This window comes from Prionailurus viverrinus, chromosome D1 (genome assembly GCF_022837055.1).
Source record: "Prionailurus viverrinus isolate Anna chromosome D1, UM_Priviv_1.0, whole genome shotgun sequence".
Taxonomy (NCBI): Eukaryota; Metazoa; Chordata; class Mammalia; order Carnivora; family Felidae; genus Prionailurus; species Prionailurus viverrinus.
The window spans coordinates 71200329-71220705 of record NC_062570.1 but is presented as its reverse complement, the minus strand read 5'-3'; the positions used below and the strand labels follow the sequence as shown (position 1 = coordinate 71220705).

Genomic DNA, 20377 nt, shown 5'->3' with positions numbered 1-20377 from the left:
AAGAACAGAAAAAGTCAACAGCACCAACAAAGTAAGAATAGCAGGAAACAGCCTTCAAATCAGGAAATAACTTTAAAATTTTTTTTTTATGGAGAAAGAATGTATCACTAAGCACATAAATATATTACAGCACTACAAGATTTCTAAGACCAGTGAGTTTAAAACAATAGTAAACTCATGATGAAAGTTAAAATAAAAGTCTGATTCAGTAGTAACCAAAATAGGATATATAATATGGCTTGTGGCAATTTTTCAAGTAAGATTTCATTTAATAGCATAGCACTGTACTTAATATAGTCACATTCATTTCTTACAATTTATGAATTTGTTTTAGGTTTCTTTGGGCTATTTTAACATGTCAATTATTTAGCAAAGAGTAAATAATTTAAAAGTTATTTAAAAAGGAGTTCTCAGTAATAGTATTTTTAATAAGACATTCCTTTTGAGAAAATATATACATTAACCCCAATACAAAATTTTAATAAAATAGAAAGGAAATCTGAGTTTCATTAAGCATGTAAGCACATGTGATTTTATACACATGGGCTTTGCAATAGCAGAAGTATACCTAGGATGCAAAAGGTGCACTAGAGAAATAAAAGCACAGGATATATACATTGTAAGTGCAAACTCAATAAATTAGTTAAAATTTTATTACTTAGTAATGTGCGACCAGGTTACAAATCATGTGGCAGTGGTAGCAAAAGTGGCAGGAAGGAACTGAGCACTCAACATGTCTAATAAATAAAGCTTGGTGATTCATTAAATATTATACAAGATCAAAACTTCCAACACTTCTATAGATCTTTGATATCTTTGAGATACGCCAAATATTCCAGGTAGGTAAGAAACTGCCTGACATCATAGGTAAATAAATCATCTTGGGAAATTAATGTTTTTACCGTCTACAAAAGCTACATGGATCCAAAATATGGTCTCCAAGAATAAAAAAACAAAGTAGTCTACCGTCTTGCTATCTGTACCCTAGGAGTTCATGAATATTGTAAATAACCATTTTCTTTGCAATTAAGTCTTCCCACCATTTACTTTCTTAAAAATTAGTACTTCGAGAGCCCAACTGCAAGTCTAAGTAGTCATAGGTCACTTCTGTCATGTAGTCTCGAGGCAGGAGGAAATGAACAAAGATTAGCATCAGTTTTACGGTGACTAAACATGACACCTAAGATCTGGACCTAGAAATAAGCACATATTCTGATTATTCACTGTGCCTTTTAGAACTCCTACCAGTGCTTTTGTTCTTTATCTTCGATAGGATTAGCTTCGTCTGATTTTTGCAGTAAGGCAAAAGACCTCTCCTTTTCCTCCACTTCAATTAGTCTCAAATTATGAGATCTGAGAGAAAATGCTCACTTCACAAAAAGTTAACATCTTTAGGACCATTCTTTTCTTCTGACAAGTCTGTTTATATTAACTAAATATTGAAAAATACTAATCCTGAGCAAGAGTACTAAGAACAGTTTTGACTAAACAATTCCTTCATTTTTAAACCTGAACAGCTTTAAAAATTCAACCACGGAATGAAGTCAGTGAGACTGGAATTAAGACTTCTGCTGTCCACGGCAAACCTGAATACTCGGAGCAGAAATAGAACACACGTAGAAGGTAACACACGACGGTGAAAAGCATCAAACTGATGCGCCTGGATTTTGTCGTGTTTGACAAACGTCCTTCAGTCTTTCACGGATAAACGTAGCTGGGAGAATGGCATTGGCCAGTGTACTGCATTGAACGAATCCCTCAGAAAGGCAAACACGGGGTTCTTTTTTAGGCAGGCACAGATTCCCCCCCCCCCCCCCCCCCGACACACACATTCAAAGACCTAAAAGACACATGTGGAAAATGTTTTCATGAAAGCAAAGTTCTGGCCATCTTGGAAACTGAGGTCCCGTGAATTTTTAGTTCTAGCTACCCCTCCTGGAAGTAAGAGCTTACTACCTGGCAAAGCGTTATTACGACAAAGTAGATACCAGTGGAGGCATCGAGGAAGAGCTTCGCAACACAACCGACGGAAGCCCCGCTCTACGAACACTCGTCCGGTCCGTGTCCGTGTGCCGCAAGTGCACAGGACCGGGGAGCTGCCAGCGCAGCGAGGGTCCTCTCGCGGTCCTCAGGCCCGTCCACCTGGGAGCGGTCGGCTGCGAGTCCGCATGGTCAGTGCCAGGCGAGGACTTCTGACCCTGGGCATGGCCCTCGGGACTTCTTGAAGATGTCTTTTATTCAAACAGTCTCTCCTCCTCTTCATCTGCTTCTTCAATGACCTGAATGTCATCTGTTTGAGGTAAGGAAGAATTCTCCACCTGCAGTTTATTCCCATCAGCTTTACATTTCTCTTCTTCCTCGATGATTTCCTTCCATATCTTGTGGTTTTCGGTGAGGTGGTGCATTAGCTGACAAAATATTTGCCGTCTGCCTTTCCTCCTTCGTGGTTCTGTGAAGTTTAAAACAGACAGATTCTAATCCTAGTAATACAATTCATTCATTCACTAAATACCTGAGTGCCTATTACTTTCCAGGCATTTCTCTAGGGCGCTGGGGTTGTAGTAATATGCAGTAAGATAATCTCTGCACCATGGAGCTCATATTCTAATGGAAAGATCTAGAAAAGCAAATGAAGAAGCAAAACATAAGATGGGGTTAAATATGAACAGATGAAAATGAAGCAGAGAAAGGGATTAGGGAAGACTGGGTGGGGTGAGAGGGGAGGGCAGTACTAAAATTTCAAGTGATAAAAAAATGCACTTAAACAATGTTTTTTTAGGACTTAGGTACTGAATTAAACACAATTATTACGGCTTCAATGAGTAGAAATAATTTTTGGAAGCCAGTCATTTGCCCGAGATGATGCTCACATGGTGGTGGCAGAAAACCACTCTTCACTATACTGATCCTGAAGACAACTGGGGATGTGGGGGGCTAGTTCTTCGTAATTATGCTCTCTGTTCTCAGCTATAGCATGCTTGGAGTGCCGGATATAATTTCATTTAAATTCGACTTTAAAGAGCAAATAATGGATTTCATTTACAGCCAGAAAGGCAGCAGGTGTCCAAGGACTGGCTCCTCGAGCCCACTCACCTCACACAGTCAGATACGGTGACAGCCCTACTGTGCTGCACAGGTAGAACCTCCTGAAGCGAACTGGCTGGAGGACAATACCCAGAGAGATGCTACTTCAACCAAGACCGTGTGTCGTGGCATCAGCACGGCACCCAGGAGTTACTCAAGAGACTATTCAATCTGAACATTGAGCTGCTAGTTACTCCAGACAGAACTACAGAATCTGTACCTTAAAGATCCAAATTTAGGGTTATTAACTGCAAATATCCATTTGAGAATTTATAATATCCCTCCATTCTTACTAGGATTTAAGTTGTCTTCTATTTCTTCATCATCTGTGTCTAATTCTTCGCCCTCTTCTTCATCATAACAACTTTCGGCATCTTCATCCTCTTCTGCTTCTATCCACTCACCCGGCAGCAAGCCGGCAGCATCGTAGGAGTTACACAGAGGCCCCACTATGTGGGTGATGAAAGATTCTTGGAGTTTTGCTAGTTGAGGTGAAGAACGATCCATGAAGGGACTGATGGGCAAACCAAGATTAGCTTCTTCATCTCCCTGATCATTTAAAAAAGAAAAGTACATTTGTAACTACTGAAAGAATAACCACTGAGCTTTGCTGTTAAAATTATCTTGCTTTTTAGTTCTTATTCATTTATTTTGAGAGAGCGCATGTGTGAATAAGGGAGGGCCAGAGAGGGGATCTCAGGCAGGCTCCACACTGTCCGTGCAGAGCCCAACGTGGGGCTCCATCTCCCTGTTCGTGGGATCATGCATGGGAGCCGAAATCAAGAGTCGGACACTTAACCAACTAAGCCACCTAGGCACCCCTGTCTTAAGGTTTCTAAATATGCATAGTCCACATCAAAATAATTTTTACAAGGAAGTGTCTAATTACTGTCATTTTAACTATAAGAATTCTTCCAATATTTGAGAAATTCTAAGTGAGACTATTTTCACACTTCACCAGTTTACAGGAAAAATATATATAAAAAAAAAAATCAACGAATCTAACAACCTGCAAAATTCTATGTCGCGTATAGATTCCCCTTCTCCTAAGGGGAGATGGTATCATGGAAACTCTGTACATCCAATGTGTAGGGTTGAATTTTGTAAGTGCCTTTCAACACCCTGCTCTTTTCTAATAGCAGATCCTTTTAATGAATCTGAATCAGAAAACCTAGCATGTAAAACAGACAGAAAGAGAGAGGAGAGAAGGAGCACTCCCGTGCCTGCCCTCTGATACCCTCCCACTGTGCCCTCCAGGGCTTCAGAGAGCACAACTGGAGCTCAGACAGATGTGGTTTCAAAGCCTGCTTTTGCCACCAACAACCTGTGTGGTGTTGAGCAAGCTCTATGCCCATTTCATGTGTAAAATCTGAATAATCTACTTTAAAGGTTGCTCTGAGGATGAAAAGCAATATTATGTCAAGTATTTAGCACAGTACTGAGCATTCCCCAAAGGATACGATAAACATTTTCATTCCTAGGATTTGAACTGGTGGGGAATGAATAATCTCTAGAATGTATAAACTGTGTAGGCAAGGAGTGTCCATGTGATGAGCCAGCATTGTCCTAGGGAAACAACCAGAAACTGTCCTAGTGATTGCCCCATGATTAGAAATCTATGATTTTATCTTCTGTGAGGAAGAAAACCATTGTTTGCCAAAAAGAAAGCTTAGGTGGGTTTACCCACAGGATTCTACAATTTCCTAAATTTTGCTTTTTTTTTTTTTTTTAAAATGAGTTTGGTTTTTTTAAGCCCATGGCACTTAAATGGATATAGGAGTATAAAGACAGGATAACTAAGATAACAAAAAAATTAAAAGTTGGTCAAGGTTAGAATTTTGCATCTGTACCCAAAAGATGTTTAACAGCATAACCAGATTGAGAAAGAAATTTAATAGTGTTGATGCAGGTTGACTAGGACTTTCATTATAGATTAGCACATTTAACCTTCATGATAACTCCATGTGGTAGGGTGTCAGATGACCTTTTGTTCTAAAGACGAATAATGAAACTTAAATAAAATTGTCTGAAATAATATGTTTAGTAATAAACCTGGAATTACAAAAGCTGACATTTATTGATCATTTGGGTGTCAGGAACTGTTCTAAGAACTTTATTAATTCATCTAATACTCACAGCAATCTTATGAGGTGATCCCATCAAATATTCCTATTTTATCAATGGAGAAACTAAGGCGCAGAGAGGTTAAGTAATTTATCCTAGATCACATTGCTGGTTAAAAAAAAAAAAAGAACCTGGGATTCAACCTCCCAGCATGGATTCTAACTTTGTGTAATGAGAATTCTGTATACTTTAAAAATAATCACATTATAGGGGCAGCTAGGTGGTTCAGTCAGTTGAGCATCTGGCTCTTGATTTTTGGCTCGGGTCATGATCCTGTAGTTGGTGAGTTCGGGCCCTGTGTCAGACTCCATGCTGGTGGTGTGGGGCCTGCTTGGGATTCTCTCTCTACCTCTCTCTCTCTCTTTGACCTTCCCCTGCTTGCTCTCTCAAAAAAAAAAAAAAAACTTCAAAAAAAGGTATATTATAAATTGGGTCTAAATGAACTTCAACCTTCTCTACTTATTAACTTCCTTCATCTGATTTTGAAATACATAGCTCTGCTCCCTTTTGCCCAGATCCTTTCTGTTTGCCTTTAAATATTCCACACTCTTCCACTCTGAGAAGGCAAATTTGAGGCCTGAGCTCCAATCTCCTAGTGTGGCTACTTCTCCAACCCTTTCCTTGCTGCTCACTCAATATCTCAGTGATTGGCTTTGCTGCATGTTGGGCATACAAGTGCATTCGGGTACAGTATTATTTTAAAGGCAAGATTTTAAAACCTACAAGAGCATGTTCATATCTTTGAATCCTTAAAACCACGAAATAACTCCTTTATCTCCATTTCTAGCCCTCAAATGTCTTACCCTCTGCCAGGACTTTTATCCAGTTGATGTTTCTAAGGCAGTCTTTCTGCAGCAGAATTGGAAATGGATTGATATTCTTTAATATATCATCTAAGTATACCCTGAATCAATTAAAAACATTTGCATCTGGAAATAAATGATCCTAGGTTGCAGGCACTCAGGGTTTTGAAAGCAATCTTGGAATCATAATGTAGTGTAGCCTTACCTCTTGACTCAAGGGACATTCGACCCATGTCAGATAGGCAGTAAGATATTTTTTGTTTTAAGTTTTAGCAGCAAGAGCAAAACAGAGCTGAGAAAACACTAAGACCAGAGCAAATTCAACAACTTCTAACCATTTTTGGTCACGGCAAACAGACGTCAAACACTCGATGTAGCTTACCCAAATCCCAAAGACTAGCATCTTCAGATGGCGGCTCTCAAAAATCCCTCCAATCTCACGTTTCAACCTACCTGCTCATAAAATTCATTGACGATGCCTTCTGTCCATTTCAAATGCAAGTCCCGAACTTTCGCTGGGCCGTTTATATCTGCCAGTTTGATACACACCTGGCATACCAAGAGGCGATCATTTTCATTGCTCCATTCTATACCGTTACTGTTTACATCATTGGCCTGTGTTGGAAAAACATTTTAGCTTTTGAGGGCACGGGAGTTGGGTTTTTGCCCCCAAAAGTATCTTAAAACTATTTCCTGTCTAAATTATAGGAAGGAATATGGGTTAATGGTAGAATGACACTTTGAAGTGTTGTTCTAATTTTGTTTCTAAGGAAGCAGAACATCATAAAAACAGAAACTGTGGTTTCAATATGTGTGATTACCACAAAATTATAACTTGTGTATATATTACATATGTAATTAATATATAGTTTAATATATAATATACACTATAATTTTACAGAACACTTAAGTCTAAAGAGAAGTTGGCTTTAGCTGTGAAAGGAAAATATGGCATAGTTGAAAGAAGACAAGTTTTAAAAGTTGATCTCAATGGTTTCAAATCCTGACTCTATTTATTCATTGTGTGATACTGGAAAAATGACTTCATCTCCCTGAATCTAAATTTCTTCATCTATAAAATAGGAAAAGTAGTACCAATCTAGCCATATTGCCATGAGGATTAATAAATGAAAAATGCCTAGATCACAGTATATGCTAACACTGTTATTTAAATAAATGGTAATTATCATCACTAAGTAGGCAACTTACTATGCCTTCCAAAAACTCAAATTTTCTCTTGTAAAAAATAAAGTACATGGCCCAGATCAGTGGTTATTGAACGTTAGCAGTGTCTTAGGCACCAAACCCTTTTGTCAAAGTCACTATAGAAAACACTAAAAAGGAGAGATGTTTTGATTGAACCCGTGCAGGAGATCTAGAGCCCCACTCATGTGACATTTTCCTGAGAGACTACAGAATAGAAACCTCTGAGGAACACAGATTCAAAAGCACTGGGCTAGCTGATCTTGGACCTATAAAAACAAACATCTGTTACTCTGACTTGAGCACTTAAATGGATTTTTATTATTAAATAAAAGTTAACAGAGCTATACAACGATAAAATAATTTTGAAGGCATATAAATTTTTTTATTTTTCTAAGTATTTTATTAATATCATGACAGCCACATACAGGGTCTCCACCCGGCGGGTTAAATCTAGTATTCCTTTGTTACCAGTTCCTCTACCCTGAAGGTGCACCTTTCCTTTAGGTCACAAATGTCATCAAGGGAATAACAGCTTCCTGCCAGCCAAAGAGAGAGCATCCTTCCCTCAAGAATCTATAAAGCTGTGTAAATCTCTGAGTCTGTAAAGCATTTTCCATCCCTGACGTCTCAGGGGTAGAACACATGCCAGTGACTAGCACTATCACATGAGGGCAGTGATTCTCAATTCCCTATTGAATGCGAATTCTTAACGGCAGGGACTTTCACCCGTTCCTTCCTTACTCTGTGCTGGACGACCGCGCACAGTGGGCAACCCCAGCCATTCTTCAATGAGCACATTATACTCCAGTGGAAGAGTGGACAGTCCTCTCCCACACCAGCCAGCTAAACACTAATGTGAAGAGGGGATGAACAGGTGCAGTGAGGTAAGTATAACTGGCTGAGAAGCCCATCTTCAATTTCGTAAAATACCTTAGTTGGCACTGTGCACAACTTTCTCCACTCTGCCCCTAAAAGCTTTTTGCATCATTAATTGGCTTATCACCATGTGAAGGAAAGTTATAAGTCTATGTGTCAGAAAAGAAATGTAGCAAGTGACAGTCTTTTTAGGACATGTTATAATAAATGTTATTTAAAAAATATTGGCATATATTGTCTTGCATATGGTCTCACTATGACTTTATGAGTAGTATTAACTCTAACTTAGCATTAAAAAACACGTATCAGTAATACTGACAATAAAGATTTCCATCTTTGAAGCCAGACATTAATATGTACACAAACCTTGGCATTGAATTCAGCAAGGAAATCAAAATGCTTTTTAAGATCTGTGGCAAGGATTGCTTCAATGACTAAAAAACGAAAGCGCTTGAATTCCACGTGATCAAGATTAAGAAGGAAGTTGTACTCTGGGCGAGAAAGATATAGATTCCAAGCTGATGCGGCATGATGATTTTCTAGAACAGATCTGTCGTTGTACAAAACTGCCTGAAAAGTAATAAGGAAAATGAGTCAGACATCTCAGAGATAGTAATCTTTAATAATAAACAGAGTTAGGTTGGAAGAGTATAAACAATGAGTAACTACTATATGCCAAGCATTTTAATATCTGTGAAGAAGGGTTGTGATAATTTTCTAAATGAGTTTACTGAAGTACAGAAAGGGGAAGATACCCCTTTCCAGCATGCACATCTAGTAGGTGAAAGGGTAATTTGTCTCCAAAGTTCATCTTTGCAGACACCATGCTGCCCTCAAGAGACATAAAGTTGATATCTGAGGTCCACTTCATTAAATCAGTAAAGCTTCTGTTAGGAAAGTCATTAGAGAGACACAGCAGATTTAAGGACACATTTCTCTTCTTCAGCTAGCACGGAGTCATTGTGGTGAGGACCAAAGAAGAGGCAGGAGCAGTGTCCCGGGTGAGTCGCAGTCCCGCATGCCTGGGAAGGACACAGCCTGTACTCCCATCCTGACACTGTCCCTGGGAGTAAGCGAGAAGCAGGACACAGGTAAAAGCACAAATCCTCTGGTTCAAGTGGAATGGGACCCTTCACTGTTCATCCACCTCATTTCAGTGGAAGTCCCTCAGTACTCTAGAACTTTAGAATACAGATTTTAAAAAACGCTGACTTACAGATTTGTCAGAGCCTCTTCTACCTCTAAAAATTGAGCAATTAAAAAGGTTATTAAATAAGCACAGTAATTATTTTAAAAACTTTCACAGCCAGTGCTAAAGGCTAGGGATAAACATAAAAACCTGTCTCCTGGTTTTCATAAAGCTTCTTGTTAATGAGAAAGAAGGACAGATAAAAATAGAATGCAATCTACATTAAGATATATATTCTGGGAGCTTAAATAGGTTTACATGTTATTTGTGAAAATTAGCTATAGTCTAAACGTAAGCATAGATACTTAACACCATTTGATTGTTTTTTTTACAGCATTTTATGAAAGCAGTGATGATTTAAACTTTGTAATATAAAGTCTGTAAACAATCTAAATGTCCACTGATGGATGAACAAAAATGTGGTGTGTGTCTATATGTATATGTGTGTCGATACGTGTGTGTGTGTGTGTGTGTGTGTGTGTGTGTGTGTGTAATGGAATATTTATCCAGCCATGAGAAAGAAGAAAATCCTGACATTTGAGACAACATGGATGGACCTTGAGAGCACTATGCTAAGTGAGGTAAGTCAAAAAAGACAAATACTGTTTGATATCTCTCGTATGTGGAATCTAAAAAAGCTGAACTCATGGAAACGCAAGAAGGGTAGTTGCCAGGGGGTGGGGGAAGTAGAAAGATGTTGGTCAAAGGGTACAAACGTCCAGTTACAGCACAAAGTTCTGGGGCTCTAATGTACAGCATTGTGATTAAAGTTATTAGTACTGGTATTATATACTTAAAAGTTGGTACTTACCACAAAAAAGATGTGATATTAGGTGACATGATAGTAATCACATTACAACATGTGTATCAAATGAACACAATGTATACCTTAAACTTTCACAATGTTACATATCAATTATGTCAATAAAAAGGCATCTTATAGTAACCTTGTTACAACTTCTAAACATTATTAATCCCAAAGAGAAATAATAAGCTTCAAAGATTCCCTAAGGGGTCAATTTGTATTTCATAGTGATTTAACCAATTCATATTCAAATCTGATCAGGATGGATAAACTATTAGAACAGCTTTGTTCAGGAAAAAGTAATACGACTTCCAGCTCAATAAAGCACAACATGTAACAAGTGCCCTGGAGAGCTAGCTGACTTAATAAACTCTTGGCTCGCAAGATAAGTAAAAGAAATAATGAAGTTCAGAATTCCTTCACCATTCAAATTACCCTTTGAAGTTACCAAAGAAGTATAAAAGAGAGGTAAAAAATCTGAATCAGTATTAAAATCTCGATGTTATCACCGTACTGGAAACCTCAAAGACCTGATGAAAGTGGGAATGGATTGAGAAGAGGCCAAGTTATCACATGAGAAGGAAAAACCCACCTGGAGAGCAAGCGGAAGGAGTCCTCTGCTGGACCCCAAGAAACCTACTACCTCACAGATGAGCAGAGGCAAGAAACCATCATGGAGCCGTAAGTAGGAGGCAAATGTCCATTCCACTTGAGGAAGAATACTGGGTGAGAACGTACAACAATAAGCCAAGCTTAAACTTAATGAGAAAAACACTCCAGGAAGAACAGATAGTGAAGCCTCAGCTGGCTTTTACCGAGGGCTCTACGACAACCAGAGAAAGCAGACCAGGCCCCGGCTAACTTGGAGCTGCAGTAAATGACATCCTGTGACTTTATGCTAAAGCATCCTGATCCCTGCTGTCTCTGGCTATGGATCCCCTTCCTTCACCCCACAGGCGATGACATCTCTAATTTGGCAGAACAAATCCGCTGATCGTAAACTTCCTTTGTCACCTTCTTTCTGAGCTGGAAAGATTTGCAACAGGGTTTAGTACAAACTGATAGAATTAATCTTAACAGTAAACACCTTTCAATAAGTGAACAAAGAGAGAAAACCCATCAGACATGTGAAAGATTTCGATCAAACAGAGGAAGAGGCTGACAAATGTGAACCAATGTCCCCTTTTGACGAGATCGGGTGCGTTCAGGGTGGTATGGCCCTAGCAAGTGTCCTCTTTTGAAACACAAACAGGAGGAAACTTTTAAAAATGTCTAGGTCATAGTCATGAGATTAAAGAGGGTACTTTTGAAAGGTGAAAAATCTTGGATTAAGAAAAATTGTTTCCACTTAAAAAAAGTTCTTAAAAAAAAATCCAGTAGAGGTAGTAAATCAGGTGTGGCAGAAAACAAAGGAGCTAGTTTTAAAAAAAGAAAAGAAAAGGTACTTCTCTCTAAAGAAATAGTCATGATAAATAGCTGTCATTTTGGGATCCCTTTACCCCAAAGATCTGGGGTTGTTCTAAAATTTCTGGCAATCCTGTATCTTTTGAGATCCTTTGCCTTCCCTGTCACCTTTGTTTTGCTAAGACACTTTTTAAAGTAACTTTCCAAGGATGAACAGAGACATGCCTTATTTAATCTTGTTTAAAAAATCTTTGTATGTCGGAGATTCTCTTTATTTTGCTCTTAATGCTCAGCTGTAGCTTAGCTTGATACAGAAATCTTGAAAATAATCAGAAACTAGAAAACTTGAAAATCATCTTTACAGCAGCACTGCCTATTTCCTCTGCTGTGTTAGTTCTTTCCCAGCACTTACAACCTCATCATCTCTCTGCCACCCAGACACGCTCTATTATCTTGTTTTTCTTGCTTTACCAGAATGTAAGTTGTACAGAGGCAGAACTTTTTTTTTTTGCCTGCTTTGTTCAATAATAATGCCTAGAATAGCACCTCTCTCACAGTGGGCACCTGATGTTTGTTGTACAAATAAATGAATTCCCTTAGAATTTTGAAAACTTTATTCCAGTACTCTTGAGCATCCACTGTTGCTGAAATACAATGCCAGTTGGATTTTTGTTCTTTTATAAGTGTGCTGTTATCATTCTCTCAGGAATTCCTTTTGTCAAGAAAACCTTTGTTACTCTGAAATTTTACCATGGGACCCCGTGTAGAGGTTTTTCGTGTTCTTTCCCCCCATTCAGCCTCCCTGACACATGGAGAACCCCTTCAATCCAATGACCTGTCTTCTTTCTGCAACTCCCCATGGTCAGTTCTTGACCTGGTCCACTGTGCCCCATTTTTCCCCCATCCCTACATTTTCCACCTCTTTATCTTTTCAGCCTGCATTCTGGGAGACATTACCTGGAATTTACTTCCAGGGCTTGTGTTGCATTTTTAAAATTTTTGCAGTAATATTTTTAGTTTCTAAGAGATCTAACTTGTTCTCTGATGCTTCCTTTCTCATAGCTTCTTGTTCTTAGGGATGCAGTATTTCTCAAATTCTGAGAATACCTTTTAAAAAACTTAAGGGTTTTTCTATTCCCTGGACTTTTTCCCCTGTATTTGGTTACTCTGTCCATTTTAGCCTTTTCTTTCCAAGCTACTGGTTAATGGTTCATGTCTACTAATCCTTAGTTATCTGTTGATATTTAAAAAACAAGAATTCTAGGTTTGCTTGTGTATGTTTTGTTGTCGAGTCGCCTCTTTAATTGGGAAGGATGAGTAAGAAGTCTGTGAATGTGGACGGGGTCTGTTACTCAGCAGGTTTTGCCTTAGAGCTATGAGACCAGGTGCCAGCTGTTAGGTTTCCAGAATGAGAATGTGGAGTACTAATACTTACACTAGTAATTCTTATTCTCTCCTGGAAGTTTCCTTCAATCTCTGAGAAAGGAGTTTTCTGCCTGGAGGTAAATGCAGGATTGCAGTAGCTTTACTTAAAGATGTATAGTGTACGTGTATAGGGGTTGGGGGCCCACAGGCACACGTTCATGTATGTGTGTGTGTGTGTGTGTGCAGAGCAAGCTGGGGCAAATGGCATCAGAAGTCTCTGTAGGGTTCCACTTAGGCTGTAGCCCCCTCTAGTATACTTTTATCTCTCAATATTTATCTGTTTTTCATTTCCCAGAAATGAAAACTTCTGGAAAATTCTTTCATCTTCTGATAATACCCTTCCCCACCTATTCTTTTCTCTGTTGTAATGAGGAGTCAAATGCATGTGTGTTTAGTCAGTATCTTGATCCATACTTTGAGGGGACAAAACATTTATGACTGTCTTGGATTTACAAATCTCAACTTAAAATTTTGTTTCCAGAGTGCCTGGGTGATTCAGTCAGTTAGGCATCCAAGCTCAGGTCATGATCTCATGGTTAGGGAGCTCGATCCCCACATCAGGCTCTCTGCTGTCAGCGCAGAGCCCGCTTCAGATCCTCTGTCCCCCTCCTGCTCACAGTCTCTCTCAAAAATAAAAACATTAAAAATTATTTAAGAAATTGTTTCCTTTTACCCCAAATATCATCAAGATATTCTGAAACTCTAATCTCAAGCGCTAATTTCCATCTTTCAGCCAGCTGTTCATCTGGAAACAGCTCAGAAATCTCTTAGAATTTTAATACTGGCATCTCCTCAGGATAACCCTGGCTAAATGTTTCACCTTCTTTCATGGCAAGGACTTAAAATAATCCTCCTGTGTCTTCCCAGCATACTTTCCTTACCATGAGAACGAAGAAGGTTTGATCCAGTTGATGGTATTGCACACTGCCACTGGAGCTACAACATTTTTCACTAATCATGGCCTAATTAGACCCACTGAGCTTCCCAAGACGAAAGAACCTACTTTATTACCTAATAAACACGCCGCACGCTTTCACAGAAGAGTCCTTATCTCACATGTGCTAGCTGAACAAGGTCTCGTGCATCTCGTTACTTTAGGAAGAACAGAATATATTTCAGACAAGCTAGCAGTCCTGCAGAGCAAAGAAATCAGGCATCCTTCAACATTCAACAAATATTTACTAAACGACTTTTATGTGTTAGGTACTATTCTAGGTATTAGGGACTAAAAGATGGAAATCCCTGGTCTCATGAAGACATATTCCACTGAGGAGAGACAGGCAATAAACCAAATACACAGCATGCTGAATGAACACCGCTGCTGAGAGAAATAAAGCAGGGAAGGAACCTCATGAGTGTCAGAAAGGGGCTTTTGAAATTTTCAATGGAAGGAGGTGACAGAGTGAGCTGTACAGATGTGTGGGGCAAGACACTCCCGGCAGGGAGGGCAGAAAGTGCAAAGGCTCTCAGAATGGAGTGTGCAGTGTGCCTAGGATACAGGAGAAAATACCAAGGAGGCCAAGGAGGCTGGACCTGGGTGAATAAAGATGGAAAAATTAGTAGGAGCTAAATCACATATGACCTTCTGAGCCATTACAATGACTTTTACTAGGAGTGGAGTGAAAGCCCCTGGAGGTTTTGGAACAGAAAGTGATGTAACTCACATTTAAACAGTGTTACTCTGGCTCCTAGGAGTTGAGAACAGACTGAAAGGTAGTCAGACATAAGCAAGGAGACTGGTTGGAAGGCTATCCTTTTCCAGTAACTGAATTCCCTATCAACTTCCTTTCTATTCTGACACCTCCCATCACTTCATCATTTGGCCATCCTTAGCGATGAGAAGTTAGAAATAACGTGTGTTACTCATACTATATCCAGACTTCATATTTTTATTTTGATTAGGACAACCATTTTGAGCATATAACTTGTATAAATTATATTCATGCATTACTGGTTTATCTGCACGGGAGAGAAATAACACTGAGATTCTCTCACTTGCCATATCCTTTGGAGGAGAGGTAATAAGTAAGTCTGACTCACCTATACTCAAAGCTAATGAAAGACATCAAGCCAAGAGTGAACAGCAAGTAATTTCCGTCTACATGATATCTGATTCGGGAGCCTCTCAAACATATGAAATAGTAGAAAACTTCTCGTATGTGATCTCTTTGCCTTTAATCAGATTCGGTACATATTTTGAGGTTCATGGACACAAGGGTGACTTATCTAAGGTCACACAGCTAGTAACTTGGTAATAAGAGGTCAAACTCAGGTCTCTTGATCTCAAGACCAGTGCTTTCTGCATTGTGCCACCTGTGCCCAGCTCTTTGACTCACGACGGGACCAGGGTTGTCAAAGATGATAAGGCATGAGGCAAGAGACAATGCACAGGCTTCCTGTGGGACTGGTACAGCAAATGAGGAAATATGTGCTCCTTAGTTCATAATTCTTAGAGTGCAAATAATTATATCTCGATGGAAATTCTTTTTTTTTTTATTTTTTTAAACATTTATTCATTTTTGAAAGGCAGAGAGAGAGCGCGGATGGGGGAGGGGCAGAGAGAGAGGGAGACACAGAAATAGAAGCAGGCTGCAGGCTCTGAGCTGTCAGCACAGAGCCCGACACGGGGCTCCAACTCACGGACCACGAGATCATGACCTGAGCTGAAGTCGGCCACTTAACCGACTGAGCCACCCAGGTGCCCCTTGATGAAAATTCTTTAAAAAGTTATCTGTGGAAAACATGAGCTATTAATAAAGTCCCATTGGAGAAGTGAGTTTCGTAACATTTTTAACCCTCTCTCTCTTGTCTCTGAGTCCTATTCTTGTTCTGTCTAGAGAATCTATCTCCTATATTTTAAAGAGTGAGAGTGTGTGAAAGAGAAGTGACAAAGAGGATGACTACTGAAGACGAAAGAAATCAGAAGTGAGGTTTATACATAGAGCAGTGAAGTGAAGACGTAAGAAATTCAGCCAACTGACGATTTGTTCTTTGTAAGGCACTTAGTTACAAGCACGAAGATGACATTTCAGGAATCGCCAGCCTAAACAAACACCCACGACCACTTAAAACCAAGGATTTAGTCCCAAGTCCTAATGGGTAAAGCTACTGCCATTACAGTATCCATTTGTTGGCAACTCCTACATTCTGTGAAAATTTTGACCATAAAGGAATCTTGCACCTCATCAGCTGTATTGGATACAAAAACAATGTGGTACTAGAAAAGAGATTTAGAGTCTGAGTATTAAGGGCAAAAGAGGAAAACAACAAAAATGATAGTTCTTCATCATTAGGTTTTTAGCCATAGAAGGGAAGAAGGAAGAGTAAGTTTTCCATCTAGTCAGCCTCATCAATTTGACCAAAGGGAAAAATATTGACAAGAATTCCAGAATTTCATAAAACAGTCACTCTTTCCTGAACATTTTATTTTCCAGTGGAAGACGGTAATGGCTTCTTAATTCTTGAGCACACATCATGTCAATCATGTCAATGTCATGTGTTAAGATCCGATTAATTACAATGTACATGGAATGGCTCTCTGGAGTGAAGGATGGTTTAACAAAAGGATCTACAACATGGTTGTAACATTTGAGAACTGCTTTTTAAACTTTCTAAGAAAATATTTCCTACCTGAGGGGCATTTGTAGCCACTAGAAATGCATTTGTCCGCCCTGGGTGATCGTAATCATGCATGGCAGCTGCCACGTAGAGAGCCATCAATTCCAGTGCAGGAATGTTTGCAGAAAGGCACCCATAGCTCTCATCTGGAATAGAGCAGCTCCTCGAAGAAATGTAGGCAATTTGCCCAGGGTTCATTCTACCATCTGAATCTGAGGAACAAGCAAAATACACCAGCATTACACTTACAATGAGACTCACTTACAATGAGACTAAGGACAGGATTCCCCATTGGAAATAAGATTATTTAGCTTACTTATTGACTAATCAAAGAAAGAAACTATTTATAAACAAGGACTTACAACAGTCTTTTATTTCCAACATACATGCTACTAGAGACAAACAATGTTAAACATGATGCTGAAGTCACTTGCTTTATGAGACATTCTGAGATCTTTATGATGCTCTCTTACTTAGGCTAATAAAAATTTTTAAAAACCTCCGGTTTCTAAACATTTGTTATTTAAGGGCTAGAGATAATGGCCAGGGCATAGGAAGTAACAGGAAAAAAGCAATCTGGAGAATAAAATTTCATGAAAACAGTATGGAGATTTAGGAATTTAATATATTAACAAACTAAGCTTCTCAATATAGATGCATTTCAAATCTTATCCAGAAAGATTACATTTCATTTGTAGCCCAGACTACAACTCTTCCCCTTCTCTTTTTCCTTCCATGAAGCCCCTTATAAGATGATGGCAAGAAAAATTATGGAAAATGAAAAGACATCAAAAACTGAGGAATGTCTCATTTAACATAATTCTCTTTTTATCCTCCAGTTAGAACCAATATTTTCACTATCAGCGCTATGCTTTCAGTGTCTTAATATCTTACACCATTGATTTCTTAAACTGTTTTTGTATTTTAGTGCCTTTATTTAAATGGGTCATTCTCTACTTTTGCTAAAATAATCTTAAAGTACAAAAAAGAAAAAATAAGCCATATTTAGACTAGACAGCAAATAAAACCACAAAGATATTAAAGAGATACAAAATTTCATTCATTGTCTTCATCAGTGGAAACTAGGAATAATGTCCTGGCCTGTCAAAGTCCAAAATGCTCTTTTTTTTTTTTTCCTTAAGTTCATTTATTTGAGAGAGAAAGAGTGAGCGAGCGAGCTGGGGAGGGGCAGAGAGGAGACAGAGAATCCCAAGCAGACTCCATACTGTCAATACAGAGCCCACCCAACGTGGGGCTCAAACTCACAAACTGCGAGATCATGACCTGAGCCGAAACCAAGAGTCAGTCGCTTTAACCGACTGAGCCACCCAGGCGCCCCTAAAACGATCTTGATCATAATTTATCTCACTCAAAATATTTGCCATCACATGAATTTAACATAATAACTTTAATACACACTAGCGATAATTATAAAGATACCTCATTTTTATGCTGTTTATATATTTAATTAAATTGAGGTTTAGAATCACCCCCACTAGAACTTTTAAAAAGACAGTTAAATGTATGGATAAAGATATATTTAAATACTCAAATTTCTTTTTAATTAAAAACACTTTTAATGTTTATTTTTATTTTTGAGAGAGAGACAGAGTGTGAGTGGAGGCGGGGGGGGGGGGGGGGGGTGGGGGTGGGCAGAGAGAGAGGAAGACAGAATCCAAAGTAGGCTCCAGTCTCTGAGCTGTCAGCACAGAGCCCAACACAGGGCTTGAACTCACAAACTGCAAGATCACGACCTGAGCCAAAGGTGGACATGTGACCGACTGAGCCATCTGGGTGCCCCTAAACATTCAAATTTCTAATAAGATTTTAGTTATAAATATCAGCCAATAATTTGAATTAGTTTATGTACATTATATGCATTCTGGGTTTCCTATAGAATTATAAATGTATATATATAAAATAGCAAAAATAGCAAAAGACATCCTTTTAAACTCAGTAATTACTTAGAATTGATACATTAGGATCTTAATATATTGATGTTTCTTTGTTGTTTGGTTAAACGTGAAAGTAATAGTGTGAAAAATAAAATGGCTGGCAAGGACAATTAAACGTAACTATTACAGATTCCACTTGTTTACTTTCTTTCAGAAAATGGTGATTCTTTTAATTTGCTGATTAATCTAAAAGGAGGCCTCAGCAAAAGACAACCAGACTGGAAAAAACTCTGACAGTTTTTTTCCCCCCTTTTTGTAACATAAGTGCCTGGATTAAGCTTTGATCTCCAAAGCATCCATTTCAAAGAGGCATCTACTATAAAAATGCCTATCTCAAAGAAATACCCTGTCAGCCACCTGTCTAGATAAAAAGCCAGGCCACTTCTAGAAATCTTGATTTCAATAACTGATCATCTGGGCTGCTGGTTTTCTCTCTACCCATGCTTTAAGTTCCTGCTTTTATGTTTTAAATTCACCAATAAAGAGTGAGCCAGTGAAACTGCCAACCTTGACCCCAATAAAAAGCAGAACCCCAGGTGTATCCACTTGCATGCATGCTTGTGCACATGCTCTCTCCCCCTGTGACCTTGCTATGTGGTCCCAGCTATGCTGTGTAATTTTTAATTCTTATAATAAACCTTAATTTTTTCAAAGTTGCGTGGTGGTTATTGCTAAAGGGCATCTTGCAGTCATAATAACCACAAAGGCTGGTCCAGCCACAGCACTGGTTATTGACAGGCTGAGACCAACACACAACAAAGAGGTAAAACTATCTCTACTTATAAGTGACATGAAGTTATATATAGAAAAATCCTAAGAAATCCACTAAAAAGCTATTAGAATTAGTAAAGATGATCAAGGTTGCAAGATCTAAAAAATCATTTTATGCAAAAAGATCAACTGTATTTACATATGATAGCAATGAATAATCAAAAACTAAGCCCAAGAAAACCATTCTATTTACACTAGCATCAAAAAGAATAAAATACTTAGGAATAAACTTAACAAAAGTACAAAACTAGTATTCTGGAAACTAAAAAATACTGTTAAAAGAAATTACAGAAGACTTAAATAAGTGGAAAAAATACCCATGCTCATGGACCAGAAGACTTATTATTGTTAAAGTGGCAATACTCCCCCAAAATGATCTACAGATTCCACACGATCCCTATCAAAATCCTAGCTATTATTTATAGAAATTCACAAGCTGAATTTAAATTCATATGGAAATACAAGAGATCCAGAATAGCCAAAACAATCTTGAACAAGAAGAACAAAGTTGGAGTACTTAAACTTACAATTTCAAAGCTTACTAACAAAGCTCTAGTAATGAAGATAACGTAGTACCGGCATAAGGACAGACATACAAATCAATAAAATAAAACTGAGAATCCAGAAATAAACCCTCATATTTACGGCCAACTGATTTTGTAGAAGGGTGTCAAGACCTTGTTGAGAGTTACCTATGTGCCATGTATGATGCTAAATTCTTTCATACATGTCATTTCATTTAATGCTCATAATTTTTTAAGGTAGAAACTCATTTAATAACATTTAAGGGCCGACTATGTGGAGAACATATAAAGAACTCTTTTCAACAAATGGTTCTGGGACAACTGGATATCCATGTGCAGAAGAATGTTAGATCTCTTCCTTTATCCATCCCCCCAAATTAGTTCCAATGGGTCATAGACCTAAACTTAATGGCTGTAACTAAGAAACTCTTAGAAGAAAACGTAGGGTAAATCTTCATGATCTTAGGTGAGGCAAAACCCTTCTTAGACATGATACCAGAAGCATGAGCAACTAAAGAAAAATTAGATAAATTAAACATCAAAATTAAAACTTTTTGTACTTTAACAGACACTATCAAGAAAGTAAAAAGACA

At 38.4% G+C, this 20377-nt stretch overlaps 1 protein-coding gene across 2 annotated transcripts in view; it reads right to left on the bottom strand.

The window, feature by feature from the left end:
• Window positions 1-635: 635 nt before the first annotated feature.
• PDE3B (phosphodiesterase 3B) overlaps window positions 636-20377 on the bottom strand; it is a 173981-nt gene continuing 154239 nt past the window's right edge. For both annotated transcript variants that reach the window (XM_047876836.1, XM_047876835.1), the window contains exons 12-16: window positions 16547-16746; window positions 8460-8663; window positions 6465-6626; window positions 3378-3633; window positions 636-2449 (exon numbers count right to left, since the gene is read on the bottom strand). In XM_047876836.1, coding sequence (XP_047732792.1) covers window positions 2235-2449; window positions 3378-3633; window positions 6465-6626; window positions 8460-8663; window positions 16547-16746 — 1037 coding nt within the window. In that variant the 3' untranslated portion in view covers window positions 636-2234. The remainder of the gene's footprint in view (window positions 2450-3377; window positions 3634-6464; window positions 6627-8459; window positions 8664-16546; window positions 16747-20377) is intronic.